At 33.2% G+C, this 24425-nt stretch overlaps 1 protein-coding gene across 1 annotated transcript in view; it reads right to left on the bottom strand.

The window, feature by feature from the left end:
* Ubx (Ultrabithorax) overlaps positions 1-24425 on the bottom strand; it is a 166016-nt gene that overhangs the window by 55121 nt on the left and 86470 nt on the right. Inside the window, exon 2 of the mRNA XM_077441009.1 lies at positions 2981-2995. Coding sequence (XP_077297135.1) covers positions 2981-2995 — 15 coding nt within the window. The remainder of the gene's footprint in view (positions 1-2980; positions 2996-24425) is intronic.

Below are 24425 nucleotides of genomic sequence, written 5' to 3'. Positions count from 1 at the left end.
GTATATATGTGTATTTTTATATTTATGAATGTATGTATCTGTATTTGTGTATACGTGTAAGAATTTGTGTATATATGGATGGTATACATATATGTTTATATAATTGTCTTTGGCCAGGAAGGTGCATTGGGTTTACCTGTTAGGCCTTCTTGGTGTAAATTAAATGAAAAAATAAAATAAAAATAAAATAAATAAAATCACGTGTGAAAATTCGGAAGCAATCATATTTAACCTTCGATTGTATTGTAGTTGATATATGTATTGTGTAATTAGTAGGCACAATCTTTTAATTTATCTTTGTAATAATGTTATGTAATACATCATATCGATAAATTAGCTAGTTAAGTCAGTATACAAAATTTAGCCGAGTTCTTAAAATTGCATTTTTAGTCAAACTTCATTATGAATCTTTACTGATTCTTATACTTATGCATATATTTTACTATTTAGAATTATAATTAATAGTAGTTTTAATCCATATTATACTGAATTCATACTAAAAATATAGAGATTCCATTAGCAAATATCTAGATAATGGAATGTTTATGAAATTATGTGATTATAAATGAAGCGTGCAATTAAATTATAATGATACATAATTGACAGTAGGGTAGATCAGACTAGCATGTTAAAATACTACAGCATAATTCGACGTGTTTCGGGTGTAATTCTAGGTGTTTCGCCTAGTCCGACATTTTTTTAAATAGTATTAATTAGTTTCGAGTCGTAAAATTTTAATTTTCGGATGGAAATTTAAGCGCGGTTGCTGGCTTCAAAATCAATAGTCGCTTTTCTTCCACGTTGCGCGTTTTTCATTTTGCGTGGAAAAACGGCATGACGATACTCATGGAAGGGAACGAGATGGGGGGAGGAGAGGAGGAGGAGTCACACGAGCAAGTGACCCATCCGAGAAATTATAGGGCGCATAACGAACGCGAGCTTAATGTATAAATGAAAATGGGCACAGAGCGTAATATTTCGCGAATTTAGACTGGACGGTCGGGAATGATGTAAAAAAAATCGCAATACATTCTACGCGTACAACAAAAGCGTTCACGGTTTCCATTCAGGTGATATATTGAGTAGAAATTTCGTGACCTGATTTTGTTCTTTTGCAAAAGCAAATGCGGGTCGGTTTGCTAGGGGAGGAAGTGGAGATCTCGGACTATTTATCAACAGACATTTCACAGTTTTATTTACAATACATTTTTGTAAATGTATTTCATAGTATTTATAAATACACATGTAATTTAAAAAAATGTTTTTATATGAGTTCTTACTTTAATATATGTATGTACATATATTCGATTAATTAGCTTAAAGCATATTATGTACTATTAATAGGATGGTTTCGTTGTAAAATTCTATGGATATTCACTGCTCTACTGTACATAATTACTTTGGACGATTGTTTGCTTGGTGACGATTTTTCTTAGAAAATATAAATATTTCTTCGGTCTACTAAGGTTCTACTACTTCGGTCTGCTAAGAATTTTTTGGTTTTTTAAATTAATATTATAGTAAATAAATATTCAAAGAAAAAAAAATTTTGAGCCCCGGATCTCCACATTATTGCAAATTCTTCAATTTTCGGTAAGAAGCTTTTGAGTAACTTTAATTTAAAAATATTATTAATATTGAAAAAATACAAACACCCTCATTTGTGAATTGACTGATTAAATATAATTGGGATTTACGCAAGAATTTTTTAAAAATAAATGTTCATTAAAAATAATAATTAGGGCAATAACTATTGTAATATTGAAATAATTCAAATTCAACAAACTTAACACTAACAATTCAAATTCAATTACATATCTATATCTCAATGAAGTTTACGATGATTTCGAATATTATATGTAATATTATAAATATCAACACCCAACAAATCCATTTTCATAATTTTGAACTAATCACGAAAAAACTACTAAAAAACAAAAATGGAGCCATACCAAAAGTTATCGATTTGTTTATTTTCCATTAAAAAAAAAGTTCGAGTGAACCCAATTTTCATTTTTATTTTTGACATCTCTCGTGAGTTTGGGGGGCAACACATGTAAAATAGCTTAGGGCCTCACTACATCTAAATCCAGCTCTGGGTATCAGATAAATTCTATCATTCAAATACGCCAGTTTCCTGTGACTTTTTTGAACTTTCGAATTGTTCTACAATATCGTTATTATTTTTAGTATAATATCTATTCTGCATTTAATTTTAAGAGTGAAGAAAAAAAATATGCGATTCCAATAAGTCTGCTAAGATATTCTGACCAATACGCATGTTCATAACAAAGCTTTTTAACCAATATATGTACGTAGATCCAGATTAAGAGTATGCCTAAGGCTCAGATGACTGAAATGAAATATGTATTATTTATAACTATTGTAGATAAGAGCTCGAAAAATACGAGGTATTGACAGTATATATTTCAGAATGCTGATTTAAAAATAATACAGTGTATTTGTAAACTTGACTGGAATGAAAAGTTCAACGATAAGCGAGGAACGTCGTTGAAAAGTTCGTCGTCAAAAAGCCCGGATGCTGCGGAAAAAAGCGGGCCGTTCGTAGTTTCGGCCGAGCGCGCGTGGGCGGACAATAAAGCAATTCGCGAAATCGCACAGAAAACTCCACTACGTACGTAGTGCGAGGCACTGCCCGTACAGTTCGGGATGGATCCTGAAGGGGGTGGGGGGTGGTTTCGGGAGGAAAAGACGGAAGGCGAAAAGTGCTAGAGTTCTCTCGCGCGGTCATAACTCACCCCTGCCGACCGGTTTTATTTTATTTGGAACGTATACCAAAATCAATACCGGGAGCGCGCCACCATTCTCGCCCCGTTGTGTGTGCGGACGTCCCGGAATGGTGTTTACCCCCGCGGAATTGTTTGTCGGGACGCCGGGATGGATGGACGCTTTATGCGAGCCCGTCTCGGCCGCACTAACACCCCCTCATCCTCCCAAAACCACCCCCTTGTATCTCGACCTTCGATATAGGTGCCTACTTCAAGACCGTATATGACGATATAGGTGTCTTTAGTAACGTGTAATATTTTTTTAAATGGCGAAAATCTAATAAATCCCGACGGTGGTCATTAGGTATACAGAGAGCAAATGGGTTTTTAATCGACCAAATAGAAATAATAAATTTTAAGTCGGTTAATTTTTTTTATTCATATGCAAACGTCTATGTATGAGTCGTAAAGAATAACGTTTGCATAATTTTAAAATATTTTTAACAACTATAAAAAAATCAACATTAAAATTGTGTAGGTGCAAAATATGTATGCTTGTGAATGAAAATTGTATAATTATTATATACATAAATAAGTGGCACGAAGTGCTTCATTATTGAGATTGAATGTTTTTAAAAATGTGCCATAAATAAGTTGAGTTCTAGTGTTTAAAATAAGAAATCAAGCTTGTGAATGTTTCGGAATATAATCTGGCGTTATTTATGTATGTGGGAAAATATGTAAAATTATAATTTTTAAATAAAGTGTACTCAATGTATGTACATAATAATATATAATTTGGAATATATGTACACCCCTGTTTGACCCATATTGTATTTGCGGGTGTGTGCGAAAGCAGATAAATTCACAAAGCGTCTTTGCGAAGAGATAGGGGTGGCACTCGACGAATGTTTCGAATGATTTAGAAATCGCTGCCGGTTAAGTAGGTATTGTATATTACATAAAAAATCAATTATTTTTAGTCGTGCCAAACTAATTTCACGATTGGGAATGAAGCAATCAATCTAACTTTTAACATGCGCATTGCCAAATGTGTAATTTATTGTTGAGCAATAACGCCTTGATTGTTTTCAATTTAGTGCAAAAAACACTACAGACTGAATATGTCAAAATTGGAATATTAAAATCAATTATATTTTTCGATATTGTTTTATTGATTTATGGGCATGAATATTGTGTAATGCTGTATATTTATATTTGAATAATATTTTTTTTTGTACAGTTAGTAATCAAGTTGTGCGTCATGCGATAAAAATAAACACATCTTACATTAAAAAATATAAACATGATTTATTTGATAGCATATTTAAAATGTACCTGTATATTTGTGTTTTTTGCTTTATTTTAATACAAAAAATCGTCACGAATCGTCAAAGTTAGTCGTTTCCTTTTGCATATTTAACTTCTTTTTTTAATTCGCACTGCAATATTAAAAAACTTATACAAACATACACTCTTAATATTCCACATGTTTTCGCTTGGACTATTTTCACATTAATAAATTTTTTCAACACACGTTATATTCACTTAATACAAGAAAGCACTTGACGCGACGCGAACGCACATATTTAATAGACAAAACAACTAACAAATCAATTTGAAAGTAAAAAATCGAAGAGCGCACCGCTCTCGTATATCAAAATCGAACCAAACGGATTGACCAGCAATCTTCAACTAATTCGACTAAACCAAATAAGGGTTGCCTGAGAGGTAAGACGACTCAGTCATGGCTTCCTCTCCCATAGGTTTTCCACCAATACCACAATGGCTTTATAAAAGACTACCGAGCGATCAAAGGTGTATTCATTTATTCACATGAAAGGGGAACCGTCCCGCAAAAGGGGGCCCCCATTATTTTCGAACGGTGTCGTGAAATGGGTTACGCTTTGCCATAGAGGTCATTTTTTTTACGAATACCTCCATACTATACAAACTCACACAATCGACCGCCGGTGTACATAAATCACGACCGGACTTTTTCCGCGCAAATAGAGCGATCCGACCGGAGATTTTTATACCGGCCTATAAAGAATATTTCGCCGATGATATTCCCCGAAGACGAACGGTCTCTAAAATGAACGGTTTAGCCACAATAACACGAAAACTTTACCCACTAATAAAGTCATTATGTGCAAATATCTTAGATACGGAACGCCCTTACGTCTGTGTGCTCCGTTTGTGTGTGTGTGTATTATAATGGCCGGGATATAATGGCCCAAAATCATGGTAGGAAATTTTTTGTTTGCCTTGGGCCGACTGAGCGGTCCTGCCCTATTAAATGTTAGCTCATTTCTTGTCTTATTTTTTATTCGGTTTGAATTTCTTAATGTGATCACCCAGTAGAATGAAGTATGGCCGAAGAATAACTGGTTATGCGAGTCGAGAGACCGCCTTTGCTCGTATAATAGGTGATGATAATAGGTATGTATCTATCGAGAAGATGCTCGAGTGTGCGTAAGAGGCGTGCAAGTATTAAATTATAACCCAGGAAATGTTGAAATTCGGTAAAAGCCAATCTACGTTTACGGCATGTAACTTGTCGCCTTTATGAAAGAATAACGAATTTGTTCCATTTTAATTATATAGACAATTTGGAAAGAATTCCTATGAAATTAGTACGAAATTTTTGTTCCTTTTCTCAATTGTATATTGCACAATTTTTATCCGACTGTCATTGAAACGGTGGTACATAATTTGCAACCCAGACTATTATTCCTGCGTCCCAAATCCCTTCCTGATTCATTATCTAAATGTCTACCCTCTAGAAGGCACCGGAAACTACTGGAGAGTATTCTTGCCAAGGCACTTCATTATAGGGCAGACAGTAAAATGGCTTGTCATGGCAAATTTACAATGCTTGAAAATTTAATAGTAAAAAATAGCAACGAGGTATCCAAAAAGTACCATCCCAAATTTTCTCCACAGACAAATGTACACCAAAAGTATTTGGAACAATTTATTTCAATAAAATTTAGATCAATTTGACCAATTTGATGTATGTATATATGTATAAGTCTTATCAAATAAAATATAAGCTATCCTTTATTATATTACCCGCTTCTTTTACACGGCGAAACTTCACATACATACAAGTGTGACTAAAAAAGTTACACAATTTTGTTTATTCGTAAATAAATATCCTGTAACTGAAAATGCTGTTGTTGACATAAATTCAAGAATATACAATATTCATGTCTGTATTACATATTTTAGCTATGGCAAAACTCAACTAAAAATTGTATGAACTCGTATGAGTTATGAATGTGGACTTGGCTTTACTTATACAGTTCGATACAGACTTAAGATCGGGAAACACGTCGCAAAATCTGATTAATGTCATAACTTTTGACGCACTTACACACAATCCGATATATTATATTATGCGAGTGTGTGTATGTAGTGGCTATGTCGACAGAGGCCCGAATTTATCGTATTAGTTGTTCCAACATCAATAAAGTAGAGCGATGCGCAGTAGAAACGGGTGGGGTTTGTTAGCATCATCTGCGGGATCCAGGGCTGGCTGGAGGGTCGCCTCACAACCTTCCCACCCACCCTCTCCGGCAAAAACCTCCCCCACACTCCGGCACCGGCTCAATAACCAACAGCTGGGCAAATGAGATAAGTAATTCGTTTTATTATCCATAAAAAGGCCTATTAAAATTACGTTTACGCGCCCAAAAACAAGCCATTCACGACGCCAATAATTTCCTAGACCCGATCCGAATTAACATATAAATTATTTAAAACAAATTTGCGAAAGAAAAGTTGCACGTTAACAAATGCCTCGTTTACACGAGGGATGTTCAGAGCTTCGTTGACCAACAGAAAACACTATTAGAGTAATTATAACGACATAATACACGCGTTATAAACGTCAAGTGATTGAAATTTATATCACGCATTACAACACTCAACAAGATATAAATCCATTTTTATTACACAATCAAATATTTTAATTAACCATTTGATTATTCAGATACGGTCATTATTAATAAAATGCTGACGCGATTTAATTTTAATTATTAAATAATTTTTCTGTGCTAATTTTGGTTGTATTGCGGGAACTGTCAAAAATTCCTGAATTAGTTTTACGCAACTTTTCAATAAAATTACGACACAATTAAATACTAAAATCATCTCTCGACCAAATCGAACGTGAAAATGAATATTGTATTAAATTATTTCGCCGTCGTCATTGAGATAAACGTGGCACATACCTATGTACAAACAAACGTGAGCGAAATAGTTATTGCGCGCGCACAATCAAATTTCAAACATTTCAGATCGTATCCCGGATAAAATAAATACCGCATTGGCTATAATAAGGTATACGTACGATAAAGAATATCAATAAGGCAATTACGACGTTTCGAAAATATTGCCTGGACACGCGTACGCGTGCGCACGTGTACGACAAGATATACTTACACGTAGCGTTATTTTCACGTCGTTTTTGCTTTACCGTTTCGTGTTTTCAGCCTGCTGTGCTTGTATTATATATATGTAGATGTGTTTTCGCGTAGTTCTTCGGTCGTTATTTCCATTTTTATCGGCTGGAACTGCATTTAGCGGGGGATCAGTCGCCATTCGGGTCAGTGGTTTCGGCTGCGTGAAGGGAGAGCGACGAAAAGGTAAAAGCTAAAAGTGCTGGATGGAAAAGGGAGAGACGACAAATAAGGGTCAACGAATTTCCCCACGTATTATTCACCATATAATGTATTATACGTGCTGTAAATGTCCCACTTAGCTTAGAATCAATAACCTCATTCGTACATTGGATTAATTAAAAAAAAATATATATATATATAGATATTTCGACTTTTATAAATACGTTGTATTCGTGGGCGTTGGAGTCTCACCGGTGAGCTCATATTTTATTCGTCGGCACATCAAGGCTTACAAGATTATCAAGAAGCTGCGAGATAAAATAAAATCGACATGTTTGATATCCTACCGAGGCGTACACAACGCTTGTAAGTTACAACGTATCAACTTTGTACATAATAGACTCCCACTTTCCAATTTCTTTCTTTGTGCAGCTTCTTTGTAACATTGAAGGTCCCATACAATGTAATGAAAAAAATATCACTAATAAGTCCCTGTAAACCTACGAATGAATAATTTGATTGACGCATGTGTAAAAAACGCATGTGAATATATATAATACATAATAACATTGTTCCAAAAATTTTCCTCGCTCCATGAACAATGCGTTGTAATTATGTTTCGTAATATTATTACACCAAAACAAGTAACAACTCAATACGAAAATATATAGTAATATTTACATTCAAGTTTCAGATTATATCGTCGATTTAATTGCTAAACAAGAATGCGATTTTTTCTTAATTAAGATGTCCGTGCGCGATAAACCGCTTACCGTTTGATACAATATTATTATTCCAGAGCGAAATTGCCAACAAATAAAATAGCAAACTTACCTGCAAGCTGAGATGTAACACTGCGGAACCCCAGAACTGTTAAAATAACAAATTAACTCTTGTATGGTCGTACTTACCCGATTTATCTGATCAAAATGACATATAAAACTGTGTAAGCTTTTTTTCCAGACTGCCGATCAAGATCAACACAAATCATAATAACGGCTTACATGTTTTTGTACGGTATTTTTATTTCCATTTTTTTTTTGTTTCGAAAATTTATACTTTCATGTAAATTAATGAGTTACGTTTGAATTAAGAATTTGACATAAGCATACTAATAATATGTCTAATAAAAATAATGTGGCAGTAATTAAACTGAATCTAAATTAATTAGAGCAATTCAGTAGATTTATTTTGAAATAGATGTTCACTAAAAATTGCTTTTCACAAGAATAAATTCATATTTCTTCGTTCTCTTTTTGAAACCAATTTATTTACAATCTGATGTTTAATTTGCCTTTGGCACTACTCAGTGCCACAAAAAACTCACCATTCATTTAAATTGCAATCTTCTGGTTGGGCCGGTCCATTAACTATTCTCCAAATAAACAAGATTGTAAAATTTCTACTCACCAATTAGGATGACATGTTGGGTATTATAATCTAGTTGTAATAATCCTAAGCCGTTTAGAGTAGGACACATACCTGAAAAGATAAAAATAATATATTAATATTAATAATTTGTATACATTTTAACTTAAATATTGTATAAATACACGAATATTTATATTTGAAAAATTGTAATGCCAGCAAATTTCACATACATATGTGTTAACTTAAATAAAATTTGTATAACTACATCAAAGGGTTACTGAAGAATTTCGATGTCGGTCTTATTAAAGACAAGATTCTCGGAGAGACAATTACTTTACTGGAATCTCCAAAATATTCGAATGCACACTTATGTAAGAAAATGTTTCAAATATTTCAACTTGAAACAAATTCACAAATAATAATACAAAAATACACACCACACTGTTGCATGAGATATTTAGCAATAAAAAAAAATCGAATCATCCAAATGTGGAACGTTTACTAGAATTTTAAATAGATAAACTGTTTCGTTTGCGGTTGCATGAAATCCAATCGAATAGATATCATTTTATGCAATGCCAAAAAAAAAATCCAACCACCAAAATATTGAATGATAAAAATATTTGAATGACGCAGCTTTGTGAAAGAGCTCAATTTACTGCCGATGATATCATTATATTGTCATCATTTGTATCTTGACTCTTTGGGTGAGGACATATTTAAAGTTCTTCACATTACGACTGTATTTTTTCAAATCAAATATGTATGTACTTAAATGAACATCTACATATATATTTAATATTGTGAAAAATTCGATAGAAAACAGAGGTATAAAACATATGGAATAGAACACCAAATAAGAAAGAACACTTAACACTTAAAAATTTTAAACAAAATTTAGTTTTTGTATTCATTCAAGTAGCAAGTACAACAACCCCAAACGAAACTTACAAGGTCAATTTTTTTTAGCTTACAAAAAAGCAAACAGATTTTTTTCGTTTTATTTAATATTAGCATTTCACTGTGTCATAGTGAACTACGTATTATACACATATAATAATAATAACTTACTAAAAAAATGAGAGGAATTATTTTATAAATATTTTGATAGAAGTAAATTATGATACCCACAAACAAAGCGATCTGTCTGTTGTAAACGCTGTTGCCTACAATTCGGAGATTGTACCACACCAATTCACCCCACGTCGCGTCGCTTTGCTTGGGTAATTCCATCCGGAAAATTGTTTGCGAAATGTTAGTGCTAAAGCTTAGTAAAAGATTACAATTTATCGCAAACAACTAAAATATTTGATCACGTGTGTCAAATTTTAAAAATTTTGATCCTTACGTGAAGAGGCAAATCTGTGGTTAGTTCATCAATATTTGAATGTGTTAGTGTATATTTTTTTTTGTAATTTGTTTATACCTATATAATAACCATGCAGTGCATATGCAATTCATTGCGAGTAGGTACTCGCAATGAATTTGATATTGTACTTATATTTTTTTCCACTTTTTATATGTATGTATGTATATTTAAACGTATCTATGTACATAAGTATCAGTGGTGTGCCGTGGAAATCTCTCTATTTTCATCTCACAGCCTTACTTACGTATGTATGTGCATAAGTAAGGCTGTTCGATGAAAACGGAGATTTCTACGACACGCCACTGCTGCATATGCATGCGCTTAAAAAAATTGTTACTAACTTATAGTTTGTCACTATGATAAATTGTCTGACAGACCGTTGCACCTGTAAATCTCTAAACCTCTTTAGTTTTATAAAAAGCAGTCAATTTTTATTTCAAAAACATTGAATGCTTTTACAATAAGACTATTTTTTATATATAAATCGCCGTATTTTCAGATGCTGTAAACTTAGATTTTGCGAGAAATAGGACATAGTTGCCAAAATGTAGGAACTGTTTCAAATGAAATCAGATAGATTGGCAAAACTATAATAGAAAAAGATCAACCTTGGAGTCACATATCCAAGGTATGGCCAGCAGCACAGCCAGGGATTGAACACGGGCCCGTATTAATTTTTCCCAGGGCCCGGGATTCCTCTCAGCGGCCCTGCATATACATATGTATATGTACATACATACAATAGTTTATATTTTGGGCGTGAACCTTTTTTTTGACTAGTAAAGGACAAATTCTAATCAAGAAATTAATATTGTTCTCGCATATTTTGAAACGAAATAATTACAATGAATACTTATGGTATTTTAGTACCCGCTCTACCCGTTCATTGATACTGTTTTTGTATGACTACTACTACTACTACTACTACTACTACTACTACTACTACTGCTACTACTATTAACTAAATACTTTTTTCATCAGGTTCAATCTCATTTTCATTCAATGTTCAATGTTCATTTAAAAAGGAGGTTTGTAAAAATAATACTCTCAAAGGAGCGGAATGTTTAAAAAGAGGAAATAATGTTTATTATACGAACAGACCGATTTCGTTAGATGTAAGTGCAAGCCTAAATACAAAAGTAGGTAAAAACCTCCTCGTCATATCAAAGAGAAAAAATAAATATTATCTAAAGACAGATATTATCTAAAACTAGTCTTGTACCCGATGACAGTTCATCGCATGTTTGTTGGCATATTAAGTTATTAAATAAAAAAAAATTAAAAGAAATGTGTCGGTTCGATCCACACGCGGTCGAATTTTTTTCAAATATATTTAATTTAATATTTATACTTAATTATTTAATATGAAAAAAAGGTAAAAACTACCTACCTACCTACCTACATGTAAACAATATAAAACACCAATAGAAAAATTAATTAATGAAATTAATTTTCAATAGATGGCGGTAAATCCTCTGCCAAGAGGAAACATTGGTAGCAAATAGTATATATGTATATAATTTTTTTCTTATGTTATTGTATCCGTATATGTATACGTGTTGGCAGTGGTTTAGCTGTGACGTACATACATATGTATGTCGAATCGAAACGACGAGTGTTATCTCAGACAGACAGACACACAGACAGAATAGCGATATTATTGTTTATATATTTTATTACAATACTTAGTAGGTACTTGTTTATATATTTAATTGTGATTTATTTTATTAATATAGGACATATTAAGCCAGCAGCATAGCTCGGTCTTTAAGCTTCAGCCTAACACCGAGAGGCGCCGGGTTCAATCCAATGAGCTGACCTCGATTGAAAATAATTTTTCAGAGTATATCTGTAGTGCTGCTGGTCAGACCTGGATATTTGTGACTCCAGGTCAATCATTTCCTATCAGAGTTTGCCAATTTTCCCGATTAAAAAATTGGCTAAAAACTTTCCTACCTACTATGTCACCACTATTTGAGTATGATTAATGTACAATAAAAGTCTCGTTAATTTGCGAGTTTTCAGTGTCTCGTAATTCAGCGACTTGTATAATTGATTTTGATTTTTAAATGCTTTTTATTATTACGAAATTATGTTCACAATACATCTTATATCTATTTTAATAGCTACTGATCTACTGATCATTTTCTATTTTACAATTTAATTTAATTTGGTTAGTAATCACAGTATTATATTATTCTAATGTTAATCTAAAGCATAATAGGAAAAAGAGCTCAAAAACCTATTTACAATCCTTATAAATGTTCATAATACATCTAATACATAATATTAATTAAAGACTCTCTAAAGTCGATGACCTAAAGCAGATTGTGTTTAGGTAATCTGTGTTTATACCTGAAGGGTATAGACATTTTGTTGTAATCACCGAGACTCTTCACAAGTGTGTTAGTATGGTTATTAGTGACTTGTATAATAAAAATGCTGTATTGTTTGTAATTGGCCAGAAAGGTGCATTGCGGTTTACCTGTAAGGCCGTCCTGGTATAAAATGTAATAAAATAAAATTATATTTTATATTGAAAACCCCTGCCAACTGCATCTACAGTAAAATAAGGCCAATAGGATAATCCTGGAAAAATAAACTACGCGCAAACATAGCTCGCGTGGCGACCAGCGATGTACAGTATGAAACATTATTTCGCACTCAAACATCATCAAATGAATCGAATCAAAAAATACTTTAAATTTGCGACTAAAATCCACTCAAGTGCGATAAACTCTCATCGAGATTTGAACTCGTAAATAAATCCTCGGAGAGAGAGAGAGCGCAGCCTATCCACCACCGAACGTGACGTCATCGACGAGCGCAGGTAGCGCTCAGTAGCGCAACAACACACAACACGACGAGACTCCTACAAATCATCGAGTGACAAGACATCGTACAAATCATCCCAGACGATAAAATCGTGCCGGTAGATACGTACCTACATGTCTAGATAATGAGACCGGACAAATTATTGCGTAAAAATTGCGCTGCACTAAAACAAATGAACAATAATGATTTGAACGGCGCGGCGCGAGCGAATCGCTCGGTGCATTTTATTTCTTTATTAGAGAAGAACGAGCTGAGCGGAGGGGGGGGAGGGCAGAGGCGAGGAGGGATGAAGTGGGGAGTTGAGAGGGGAAAACCGGTCGGACAGCCCCTCCCCCGCGCTCCGTCCCCTCCCCCTCCCGAGCGATCGCAGCGCCCCCGAGCGGCGAGCGCGCGATACGTCTCGCCGCCATGTTGGTTGGTCGCGCGTCAGCGGAAATGGACGCCGCTTTTTGCCTCTCCCGATTCCCGAAGCTCTGCGACGAGCTGTGCGGCCCGCGAGACGAACCTGCATCTCCAGGAGGCTCCTCGCACCGGAAGGAGTCATCGCACGTCACCGGAAGCTGCACGTCGACGCTCCCCGTGTCCGAAAACGACGCTAGGCGACGGTGGCCCGCCATGCGCACGCCACTTGCGCATAAAAAACGCACCTACCCGCTCTGTTGTACTCGGTATGACGTACTCTCGACCTTCTTCTACTCCACTTTCCAAACGCACTAAATCCACGTATAAAATTCACCCAAACAATAGGCTCGCGTCCGCGTAAATAAAAACCTAAATAAACTTGTGGCGACGCGTTTAAATCATAGCCGTGAAATTTTAAAAGCCCGTCCTTTCGACAGTTGTTGCACTAAATGTGTCGTCGGGCTTGTTTCAAAATAAACGGGAAGCTTTTTCGGCGCCGCTTATGATGTGTGAATAATGCGACGGTAAAAGTAGGTATAAAACAGTGAGGCGCGTGCTCCGCTTTGAGCTTTTTAAATTAATTTTACGGCGTTTTATAAAAATACACAAATGTCTAATTAAAAGTGTCTCGTACATCGGTTTTGTATTAATAGTGTTTATAATTTTAAGTACGATCGTATGATAAAATAAACGATGTATTTGTTTAATAATAATAGTTGGTTTAATTAAATGAAATATTATTTATTAATGTGTGTTGTTTTGTTTGTTTGAATTGAGGCGCGATTGTGATGGATTTTTTGACGGTTTATAGTCGGCCGATTTAGTTAAAACTTTTTTGATTATTATAATTATATGTTTTATTATTTATTTCGATCGTTAATTGTTGTGTGAATGAATTAAAATTGGGTTTAAATCGAGTTAGAACATTTGAAGTGTGAGAATTAAAGCCCCGCCTGTGTGCGCGCGCAATCAAAATGGCTGCCGTCGGCCGACGGCCATTCCAATATAATATACAAACTCGTTTATAAATACGCTATTAAACGTTTTTAATTCAATTTAAATTAATATTAGTGTTTTAGAAATATTTATTTGATGGATTAATATTTTTTCAGTGGTTGAAATATTCCATTTATGAATTTTATTTTCAGATAAGATTCTTCTTGAGTGTAAATATTTTATTTTTATTTTATTGTTATTATTTGATTTGAGTAGTTTTATTAAAATTTTAATTAAATTATAAAAGATATTTATTGTATTATATATTATATTATATGTATACTATTTAAACATATGTATATTGAGTAGATTATGTGTTAATTCGGTACTACTTGTGACATTTGTGCTATTGGATATTTAAATATATTTAAATAAGTATGTAGTTTTATTGGTGTATTTACAGTATATCACTTTGTATCTGTATTAATTGTATTTTAATTGTTCAAAGCAATAAATAAATAAAATGAATGAACACATAATAATTGTTGATTTTATATATCTATCTAATTTATTGGTATTTTGATTTATAAAGCATGCACCTATGTACTTATATTTTAACTGATTTGCACTATTTAAAATTTGTAGATGATGATTTTTAGATTATAAATATTTATTTTAAATAATAATATTTTTGTCCATGCCTATTCAATTTAAATATTTTTTTTAATTTGAAATCGGTAAGTAGTATTAAATTAAGTATCTTCTCATTTCATAAGTATTGGGAAAATTTTGAATGGAACTACATAAATATATAATATAAAAGAAATTGAAGCGAAATGAAAATCTTTAAATCAGCTGTTTCGATAGCATATGGTCTGTATATGTGCATACATATGCATCTATGTATCTCTACACCTGGTCCTCCGTTCGTTCACCTAATCCCAAAAAATGCTGGTATGCGTCCTGGTTGCATCTGCATACACCATATCAAACTTTATGCATTTCCTCCATTCATCTCACAGCCAAGAAAAGGATGTCATCATTTATGTTGGATGTTTTTCGTTATGACAACAATAGTGGAGACAGACTGGTATACTTGTATGCCTTATTTATGATTTATTTACACAGACTTAAAAAATAGAATCCTTGAACTCTTTAGAATTCAAATATTTGATACACAATATAATTGAGTACATATGAATAGTTGGGTCAAAACTACCAAAATTAAATGAGATTTTATAGTGTTATATAAATAATAATAAAAGTAATTTAAACACTGCATAACAGCCCCCACAAACACAACATATTTCTTTATATATGTATAATTAAAGCGTTTTGGTGCATTTGCCAAAAGCTCTAGCGCCGACCGCAAGAACGAGATAGCTGCTCTCATATGCCAGGCGTTTTCAATCTTTTCAAAATGTATTCCATATATAAATAAATAAGTAGTGAACTATATTTTTATATTTATTAAACGAATTTAAAAATGTATATAAAAATATAGAAAATTTAAATAATAAATCAAACAGTTGGAGAGTCTGCTTTTTGGTGCCTCCTGTTTTAAAATTTGAGAATGGATGCTGTGTTTATAGCAAGTCGCTGTTTATGCAGGATTCAGCTAATCTCTGTGAATAACAGTACCCCCTATAATTATTATGATAGCTGTGTATTTGTTTTGAGGGTTTAAAAAGCATGAATTTTAACATTAAAAAATTCCTACGCCATTAAGCATAATAGAAATACATATACATATATGTATGTACATACATATAAGTATGTACTTATTTATATACATATTTTCAATTAATGAAATAAACAAATCTGTATTAACGACCTGAAGTCACAAGATAAATTTATGATATTGCATCATTATTCGCTAATGTACGTGCTCTTAATTTATTTGATTAATGACCGCTAATTTTTATTGTCAATTTGAGATAACGATAATTATTGAAGTGTTGACTTTGTATAGGATATTGACACAAAAATAGAAATTATCATCGCAAATTGTTTAAAGCAATAAACAATCAATCAATACATTACGTCGCGTTGTTATAAAAAGTTTATGATTTATTATTTGCACATACTTATCTATGTATTATTTATTTTGTATTGAAAATGTTGAAATCATTTTAGTATTATACAATATAATTTGAACAAAATATATAGATAATTCATATCGATTGTTTTGTTACACAAGTTAAATTATTAATGTTTAATGTACGATTTTGTAAGCTAAATTTAATCGCGTGTTTTCTTTTTTCGCTATTTTGCGGCGACACAATTACCCAGATAAAAATTCCCTAAGAGTATATCACACACAATTGTTTTGCGTGTTTTTTTATATAAGAAATACTTTTAACGAAAAAAATGTATCCGTCGGTTTACAGGAAGTGTAGACGAACTCTCTTGCGAAAAAAAATCACAAACCGACAAATCTCCTGTATTTTATCATCCCCTTTTGTTTCATTTTTTCCTGTCCGGGAGCCCCTAGAGCAGGGGCTGCGCGAAAGCCTTCGGGATGTAGGAAAGATGAAGGATTATGTAAATGGTGCGTTGTCATGGATACGGGGGAGGCTTTGGCCTGGTCCACCGTTTAAATATTAAACAGGACCTAAGTTTTGCCGAGCACGGTATCAGCTTACGGTAAACTGTAGTAGCATCTGAATGAAATTAGCACCCTGCCACGATTTCGGAATAAATATTACATTAATTTATATATATGTATACAATCGCATATACAGCTTAGTGTCGCGATTCAGCAAAGTGCTTTTAAGCAAACGTTAAATCTGCAAACGCAAAACAGCGTTCTCGATGCAAACGAGTTCAAAAATATTAAAATATTATAATTTAATTCAATTACATGCATGTCGTATATTTCGAATTAAATTTTTAATTAGACGTACATACGTTGGCGTATAATAATTATTATGAATGAATTGCGTGTGAGGAGTGTGCATAAAAATGGTGTTATGTCTGAATAACAAACATCGACTTGGGTCGTTAATAATTATAATCCGCAAAAGCATTATACTAACTTACATGTTTTTGCATTTTTATTCAGACGCTTAATCGTATTAAACTTACACACTTCAATACCGGACATTATAAAGGAGAAAGATCTTCACGAGTGCAGACAAATATACTTATAAGGCAGTCACGTTTATATATTATAAAATAAAAGGAGAGAGAAAGAGATGGAAAAAAAACAAACAAACCAAACTTTGCTCGAGTTAATGACCGACTCATAAATAAGCTCATGTTTAATTTATAATATAAGAGGCAACTTTTTAATTGTGCCCTCCATATCGTTGACCCGGACAGTTTTAAAGCGACTCAAACGTATCGGAAAATAATTGATATTTTGTGCGATAATAATACGACGATGTGCAATAAAATTTTGCGAACGTCTTCATTGAATATCCGACGTATATAATAATAATCACGTGAAATAATACCGACTTTCACCGTCGTAAATCAATATGCAAATAATTTTCGCTTGGCGACGTCGAGTCGCGCCTCGCACACAAATCATTTTCGTACAAAATAAATATCTATAATCTCACTAGTGACATTTCAACTTTAAAATGTACCACATTCGCTCGCCCGTACGCACATATGTGTGCGAAATACGTGCAATAAAATCGTCTCGTTCACGCTTCGCTTGTTTTATCACGCGAGAAACTATCGATTCGCCCGTAGGCTTTCCATACTTGTGCGAAGTTTGTAGTATTATTGAGGCCGCGGGCCGCATTTTAATACACCAGGCCCTAGACTAGACGGACTCTTTTGCCAAGTGAAGTTCTACCCGGCCGGAGAGCTTTGCTGCCAACTTTCCGCTCCCTATTATCATTTTCTCTTCGGTTCAACTTTGTCTAGATATATATCACACAACGGCGGCTTTTCTCATCGCTTTTATTTTTTAATTCCGATTTAAAGCCCAGGATATTATTTATAAAAAATCTGACGTTTTGCACTTTCAGTTCAGACACGCCGGAAAATATAAATTGCGCTTCAAAAAAAGCGGTTGGCTTTCTTAAAGGAATGAAAAATATCTTAATACTCACACGTGTGACAGTTACACGTATGCGCGGTATTTCTTTTTGCAATTGAAAAAAATTATATCCTCGATGATTTTCTGCACTGTGCAGTTGAAAGTCAGCGACGTGTGTATAAAAGAGCGAGGGACGAGAATAACGAAAGACCGGAACAAAAAACGGTCTACAGCAAAGGGCGGCACGTCATGTCTTCCGTACGCTGCGATGGGAGTTGACATGGTCAGCCAATTATATCTGACAAGCTGGAGGAGGAGGAGGTATGGAAGAGGGCCAGTTTAGTCGATAGACCGTACTTACCGAGAGGAATCTCCGCTGATAAGATTTTCTCAACATTAACGTTTTCGCTTCGAAACAAAAACAATCGTTCGATTATCTTATAACGGGTTTTATTCTCAATACTGTAATTGGGAAAAAAAACATTTTTTTTATCGAACACGTTACATTCAATTTCCAATACAGTTTAATTTTAAAATCAACATTAGATTTAACATGAAAATTTGTCTTATTTAAATTAATTTATTACAGACAATTTGTACTTCAATTATATGTACCTACCTATAACACATTTACTTGCAATAAATAGAAAATTTGCATTGCAAATTTAACTGGACTATTAAATGACTTTTGGTTTACGCAATGAAAGATATATTTCACAGTAGATATGAAGTAATTACCTTTAATTATAAATAAAATGTCAAACTAACAATTACCTATAATATTTTTAATGCTAAAAATACCTTTATAATTATTCTATACATATTTAATATTGATTCGAAATTTAAAGATATGTTTGAATCAATTTTATGTTTTCACATAATAACAAAAAAATAACAAGGTTGATGGTAGTATGTGCGTTGAATTGAATGTTTGAAAAAATTTCATAATCAGTCGATAATTTTTTTTATTTTTAAATTACTCAAACCAAATTTCTTGTACATATATTTTTGGTACATTCATAAAATTAAACCAATACATCTATGTATGTACTTACAAAGATATAAGTGTACAATCATATTAGTATTTGTGCCTTAGAAGGTCCTACTTTACATTATGTAATATATATATAGAATTAAGTTATTGGTGTAATAAATCCGATACAATTCGCTTTCATAAGTTAATTTCTAATCGTTAAAATATTATATTCATAATCCTAGCAATTTTTCAGCTTTAATTTGTATCCTAAAAACTGATTAAGTATGTATTTAATTTCAAAATGGAATTTTATTAAGCAATTTAAATAAATAAAATTTAAATTTAATCACCAAATCAACAAGCGCATTCGTATAAAATAATTTTCCGAATGTCACACACTTCATGATCGTGATTTATTATGACTTGATCGTCGTCAATTTTTCAAGATGCGACTTTGAAAACTATTCATAGTGGATTAGGCGATTTCTTAAAATAAATTTTAAAAATGCGCCAGTCAGCCTCGTCTTTTAGATATTTAGGCAAGGCGACTTTTTCGACCAGAGAGCGCTTATAAAAATTTCAACGCTTCGCATTATCTCGTGCGTTGTCTTACGCGATCGGCTCGAGTTGTACATCATAGACGCGGGTCGTTATTTATGTCCGCGGCGTCAGATTAACAAACTGAAAAATGAATTACGACGCCCACAACAGTGTACATAAGTTACAAAACATCTCCCGGTTTGTTCGCCCCAAAGTCGAAGGAGAAGAAGACGGCACCGGGGGCCCGCCTTTAAAGTACAGCTGCGCCTAATATATAATCAAAGTTTAAATTAGACTTGATGAAGTTTCGTGTATCAGGACGTGTTCTTTGTAAAATTCAAAACTTGCACAACACCTATTTGAGCCTACCGAAATGACGGTGCGTCTTTTAAAATTTCGACCGCGGCGCGCGTCTCAACTAAACTTTGTGTGAAATCTCGTCGGTTTGTGTTCTCCTCCGACGAGGAACACAAGACAGATCTTTTGCGACTTCCGAATAAATATCATACCCCGCTCGCTTGCTTTTCGTGCAAGACGCAAATGCTGATTATATATTATTTTGCACTCTCGTGAGTGTTGCTATGTGTATGTATGTGCACTTTATTTTAATTAGCGTTCATTACACTGATTCTAGGCTTTTGACACTAATGAACCAGCGGCTCTCTCCCATCAAACGTGAACGTTTATGTCTTCTCTTTTTGTTTCATAAAGTAACACGTTGGTTCATTTGTGTAGATGTTTACAAAAGTGAAGGTCGCACTCTCATATTTTTGCTGTGCAATATTTTGCACGTAGGCGACAATTATTGTGCAATAATATAAAAAAGTCATTAATTCTTCTTGCCTTTTAAGGTTCAGCAAAAGAAAATTTCTAATAAACTTTTGACTGTAATAATGCTTTTTGTATATCTATGTACATACTACATACATATCTATATCTATAACTACACGTTTTTGAAGTATGAAAAATAATGAATTCAATTAGATATATATATGATCAAACCCCTTGGGTCTATCGGCTTTGCGGCCTCTCCCAAGTATATTAAATACATAAATAAATATAAAACAACTTTTATATTTGAATCCATATTTTAAAAGAAAAAACTTCGATTTCCAAATCTAAAATTCAGTGGTTTATTTGGAGTGGCGCTATTTAAATACTTAAAGGTAGTTTGAATTAGATCATTATAAATATCTCTGAGGTGCTTACTTGCTTAATGTTGAATGTTATAGCTTATTAATGAAAAGTAATTTCAGGTCATAAAGTAGATTTATTTAAATGGCAAAAATAAATTTCATGTATTCTGAACATTTGACACTTTTATTAATCATTAGGTAAATGCTTACTTAAGGAATGACGATTCAATTCTCATTATAACGAACAGTATATTAAATAACTATCAAGTAAGCAAATATACGCTCATTTCAGCAATTAGAAAATCGATTTACAATTTTATACAAATAATAATAATTGTGTAATATACAAAGCGCGCATTACGATATAATAATAACGTTTGACGGCGAGCACGTATAAAGCACAAAAGTAATGGATGTCGAGGGTTTTATTCGGGGGATTGCAATTAAGCTTTAATTTATTTTCAGATAAGCTTCTATACATTATAATTAGGATTGCGCAAATAGGAACGGCCGTCCTCGAACGACCACCTAACGAAAACACCGAAAGCGTGCGAAAAAACGGTCCATTCCTTTTTGAATTTTCATCAGTAAAATAAAACTTGGAAAAAAAATCCAAGTCGGTTTCATTCGTTCCGACAGTTAAGGCAAAATGGCGTAAACAGCGCGCATAAAGTGAAACCTACGAAGTCGGGTTTGAGCCGCTATTCCTTCGGGATATTCTCCGGCCCGTGTACTTTGTGCTTCGCATCTTGTTAACTCTTACCACCTCGTAACATTATCAAGACTTAATAATATTAGAAGCCTTTACTCGTTCTAAGTTTCCACCGCCTCGTTAGTTCTAATATGACTGACTACAACTTCTATAATGTACGGGTCTTCGCCCCAAATCTATCGATTATAATTATTCAACTGTGTTGCGCATTCGAATGCACGACGTTCGTATTAAATGTGCAAACCGACTTGGTCGTTCGTGTTTGTAAAATTTAAATGAGAACTTGAAAATGGATAAAAAAATTAAAATACATACAACGATGTACCAGTTTCAAGATAAAGTTGTAATACGACTTGTCGACAGTAAATAAAAAAAAGAAAATACACACATACATACATGTGTATATGTATATACAATCTCAATGCCGTGATAAGAATATTGATCGTCACGTAAAATCGTAAAAAATATATTACTTTTACTTGGTAATGTTAATCAAATGTTATTTATTGTTATAACGTGAAGACAAATGAATGATATTATAGCAATAAATTATAATGTAGGAGATTTTCATTTCATTTAGAACGATTTTCTGCACTATGACATTACATTAAAATAAATTAGTCCAATAAAGATAATCTCAAGGTTTTTTTTTATATATTTGTTGAGTCAAAATCTTCATGTTGAGTTAGGTTAGGTTTGTTTTTTCATTAAAGAAATATCATAATATACACATTTTCACTGAGCGAAGTGTATTGAATGAATTCGACCTAGATTTCGCTTATTTGTTTCAAGTTTGATTACAAAGAGGTCGGTCAAATATTATGAATTAGATTTTTGGGTATTATGAGTAATCACCAGACCCAGAAGGTGCCGCGTATTGTTCAAAGGTTGTAAATGCATTGTTAAAGGTTTGCCGAAGCTTTTTTACAAATGATTCACAACAATGGAACAATGGATAGCACTGACTATCCTACCTCTAATTATGAGATGCGTTTTAGACTTTGAATTAATTTTTAATATATTTTTAATTGACGCTAATTTCGCTTCGTAGTTGACTGAACCGTAGTCCGCGTACCCCCCGGGGCAATAAATATTATTTGAAGAATCCCACGCACCGGACAACCTACCTGGACGGACGCAACAAAGCGCTCAAAAGCGAATATTTCTCGGGATAAGAAATAAGAAGTGTTGCATAAATGCATTTATCATGCTGACTTGTTCTTCTCCTGGGCGAGAGAAACGGGTTTGCACCGGAGTTTGGGCAGAGCGAACAACACCTCGAACGTCCAATTGGTCATCCGCGTGCGTGCGAGGAGGAAGGAGCAATTTATAGTCATCGTTTTTTTTTATTTATTATTTTTTTGGTCCTTTCATTATCGGGCCCGTCCTGTTTGAGGATCTGGCGGTCGTCCCTCGCACTCCGTACCGAGGGGAAGGGGCGTCTCTGTGAAGCTGGCGCGCGTTAAGATTATATTACACGAGTATATAATACATTTTTGCGACGATGTGTACGTACGAAGATTTGCACACGTGTGTGTGTGCATACACGATTTTATGAGGGTGTGTGTGTGCGAATCGCGATGCTGTTTCGGACAGACGATAGAGACGTTTGTATCGTCGAGGTCGGTTTTTGCTTTATTTGCGCGGCGCTGTGTCTTCCTCTACACCTGCGAGCAAATTCGTCCTGCAGAAACAGCGTCACCTCGTTAAAATATTTAAAATTATTAAACACACCCATAAAAAAATGTTTATGTAACTACCGACCGCTCAAGGTGTTCCTTTATCGAATGTTTGCCTTCAAATTAAAATTTTATATGGAAACATTTAAATTTCCTACACATAAAAATATTAAGATCATAACAAAGTTTGCAAGCTATCAATAAGGATATCAAATTTTCATATAATAATAGCCGTTATGGCGGACTTTGAAGTCAGTAATGATGTTTAGATAATCTTCAGGGGTAACCATTTACATTTTTACCAATGCAAATTGAAGTTGGGGTAATGTTCAGCTCTTAATAAATACAATTCTATGTATAAATAGGGTGCATAAATACTGATAGATAAATACAAAACGAATAATGACTTTTGATATACTATAAAAAAAGAAAAATATATTTTTTCAATAAGTTCAATATTTTTTTAAATAAGCAAACGAAAACTAAATTCATTTAATAATAGACGTTGTTTGTTTAGAAAGGATCAAACGAAGAATTACAAAAATGCCTTCCGAACTTAAATTACTTTCATATGATATGAGATTGAAAAGAATTAATCTTTACAATTTGGAGACAATAAGAATGAGAGGTGATCTAATTAAAGTCTATAAAATTACAAATAACCATTACAATTGTATGATAAATCTACTTACGTTTAACAATAACATCTAAGAAGTCATACTCTGAGACTCTTAAATAATATTTACTTCAAAATAATCACAGAATCCTTCTTTTGAAATATAGTGGTTGAAATTTGGAATAGTCGATTCAATGAATTAATAACTTATATTTAATTATTTTATTAATTTAAGCGTTTATATGTATTAATTTAAACGTTTTCAAAAACAAACTTGATGATTTATTTAAAATAAATGGGTTTTTGTAGTTCTTCCTTTTTAAACTTAAAGTTTATCTTATGTATTTTATTTTGGTCTATTTTAAGTTGTTTTTTTTTCGGTTTTCTCTATTTACGATTTATATATTTATTTTTTTATTATCTTATCTATTTGATATTTGTATTTTTGTATGTCTGTACTACTGTATGTATTATCAAATTCCTCGAGTCCATCGGTATTGCC

The sequence above is a fragment of the Arctopsyche grandis genome, chromosome 11, assembly GCF_051622035.1.
Source record: "Arctopsyche grandis isolate Sample6627 chromosome 11, ASM5162203v2, whole genome shotgun sequence".
NCBI lineage: Eukaryota > Metazoa > Arthropoda > Insecta > Trichoptera > Hydropsychidae > Arctopsyche > Arctopsyche grandis.
The sequence above is the reverse complement of the archived record's forward strand: the minus strand, read 5'-3'. Positions and strand labels throughout refer to the sequence as shown.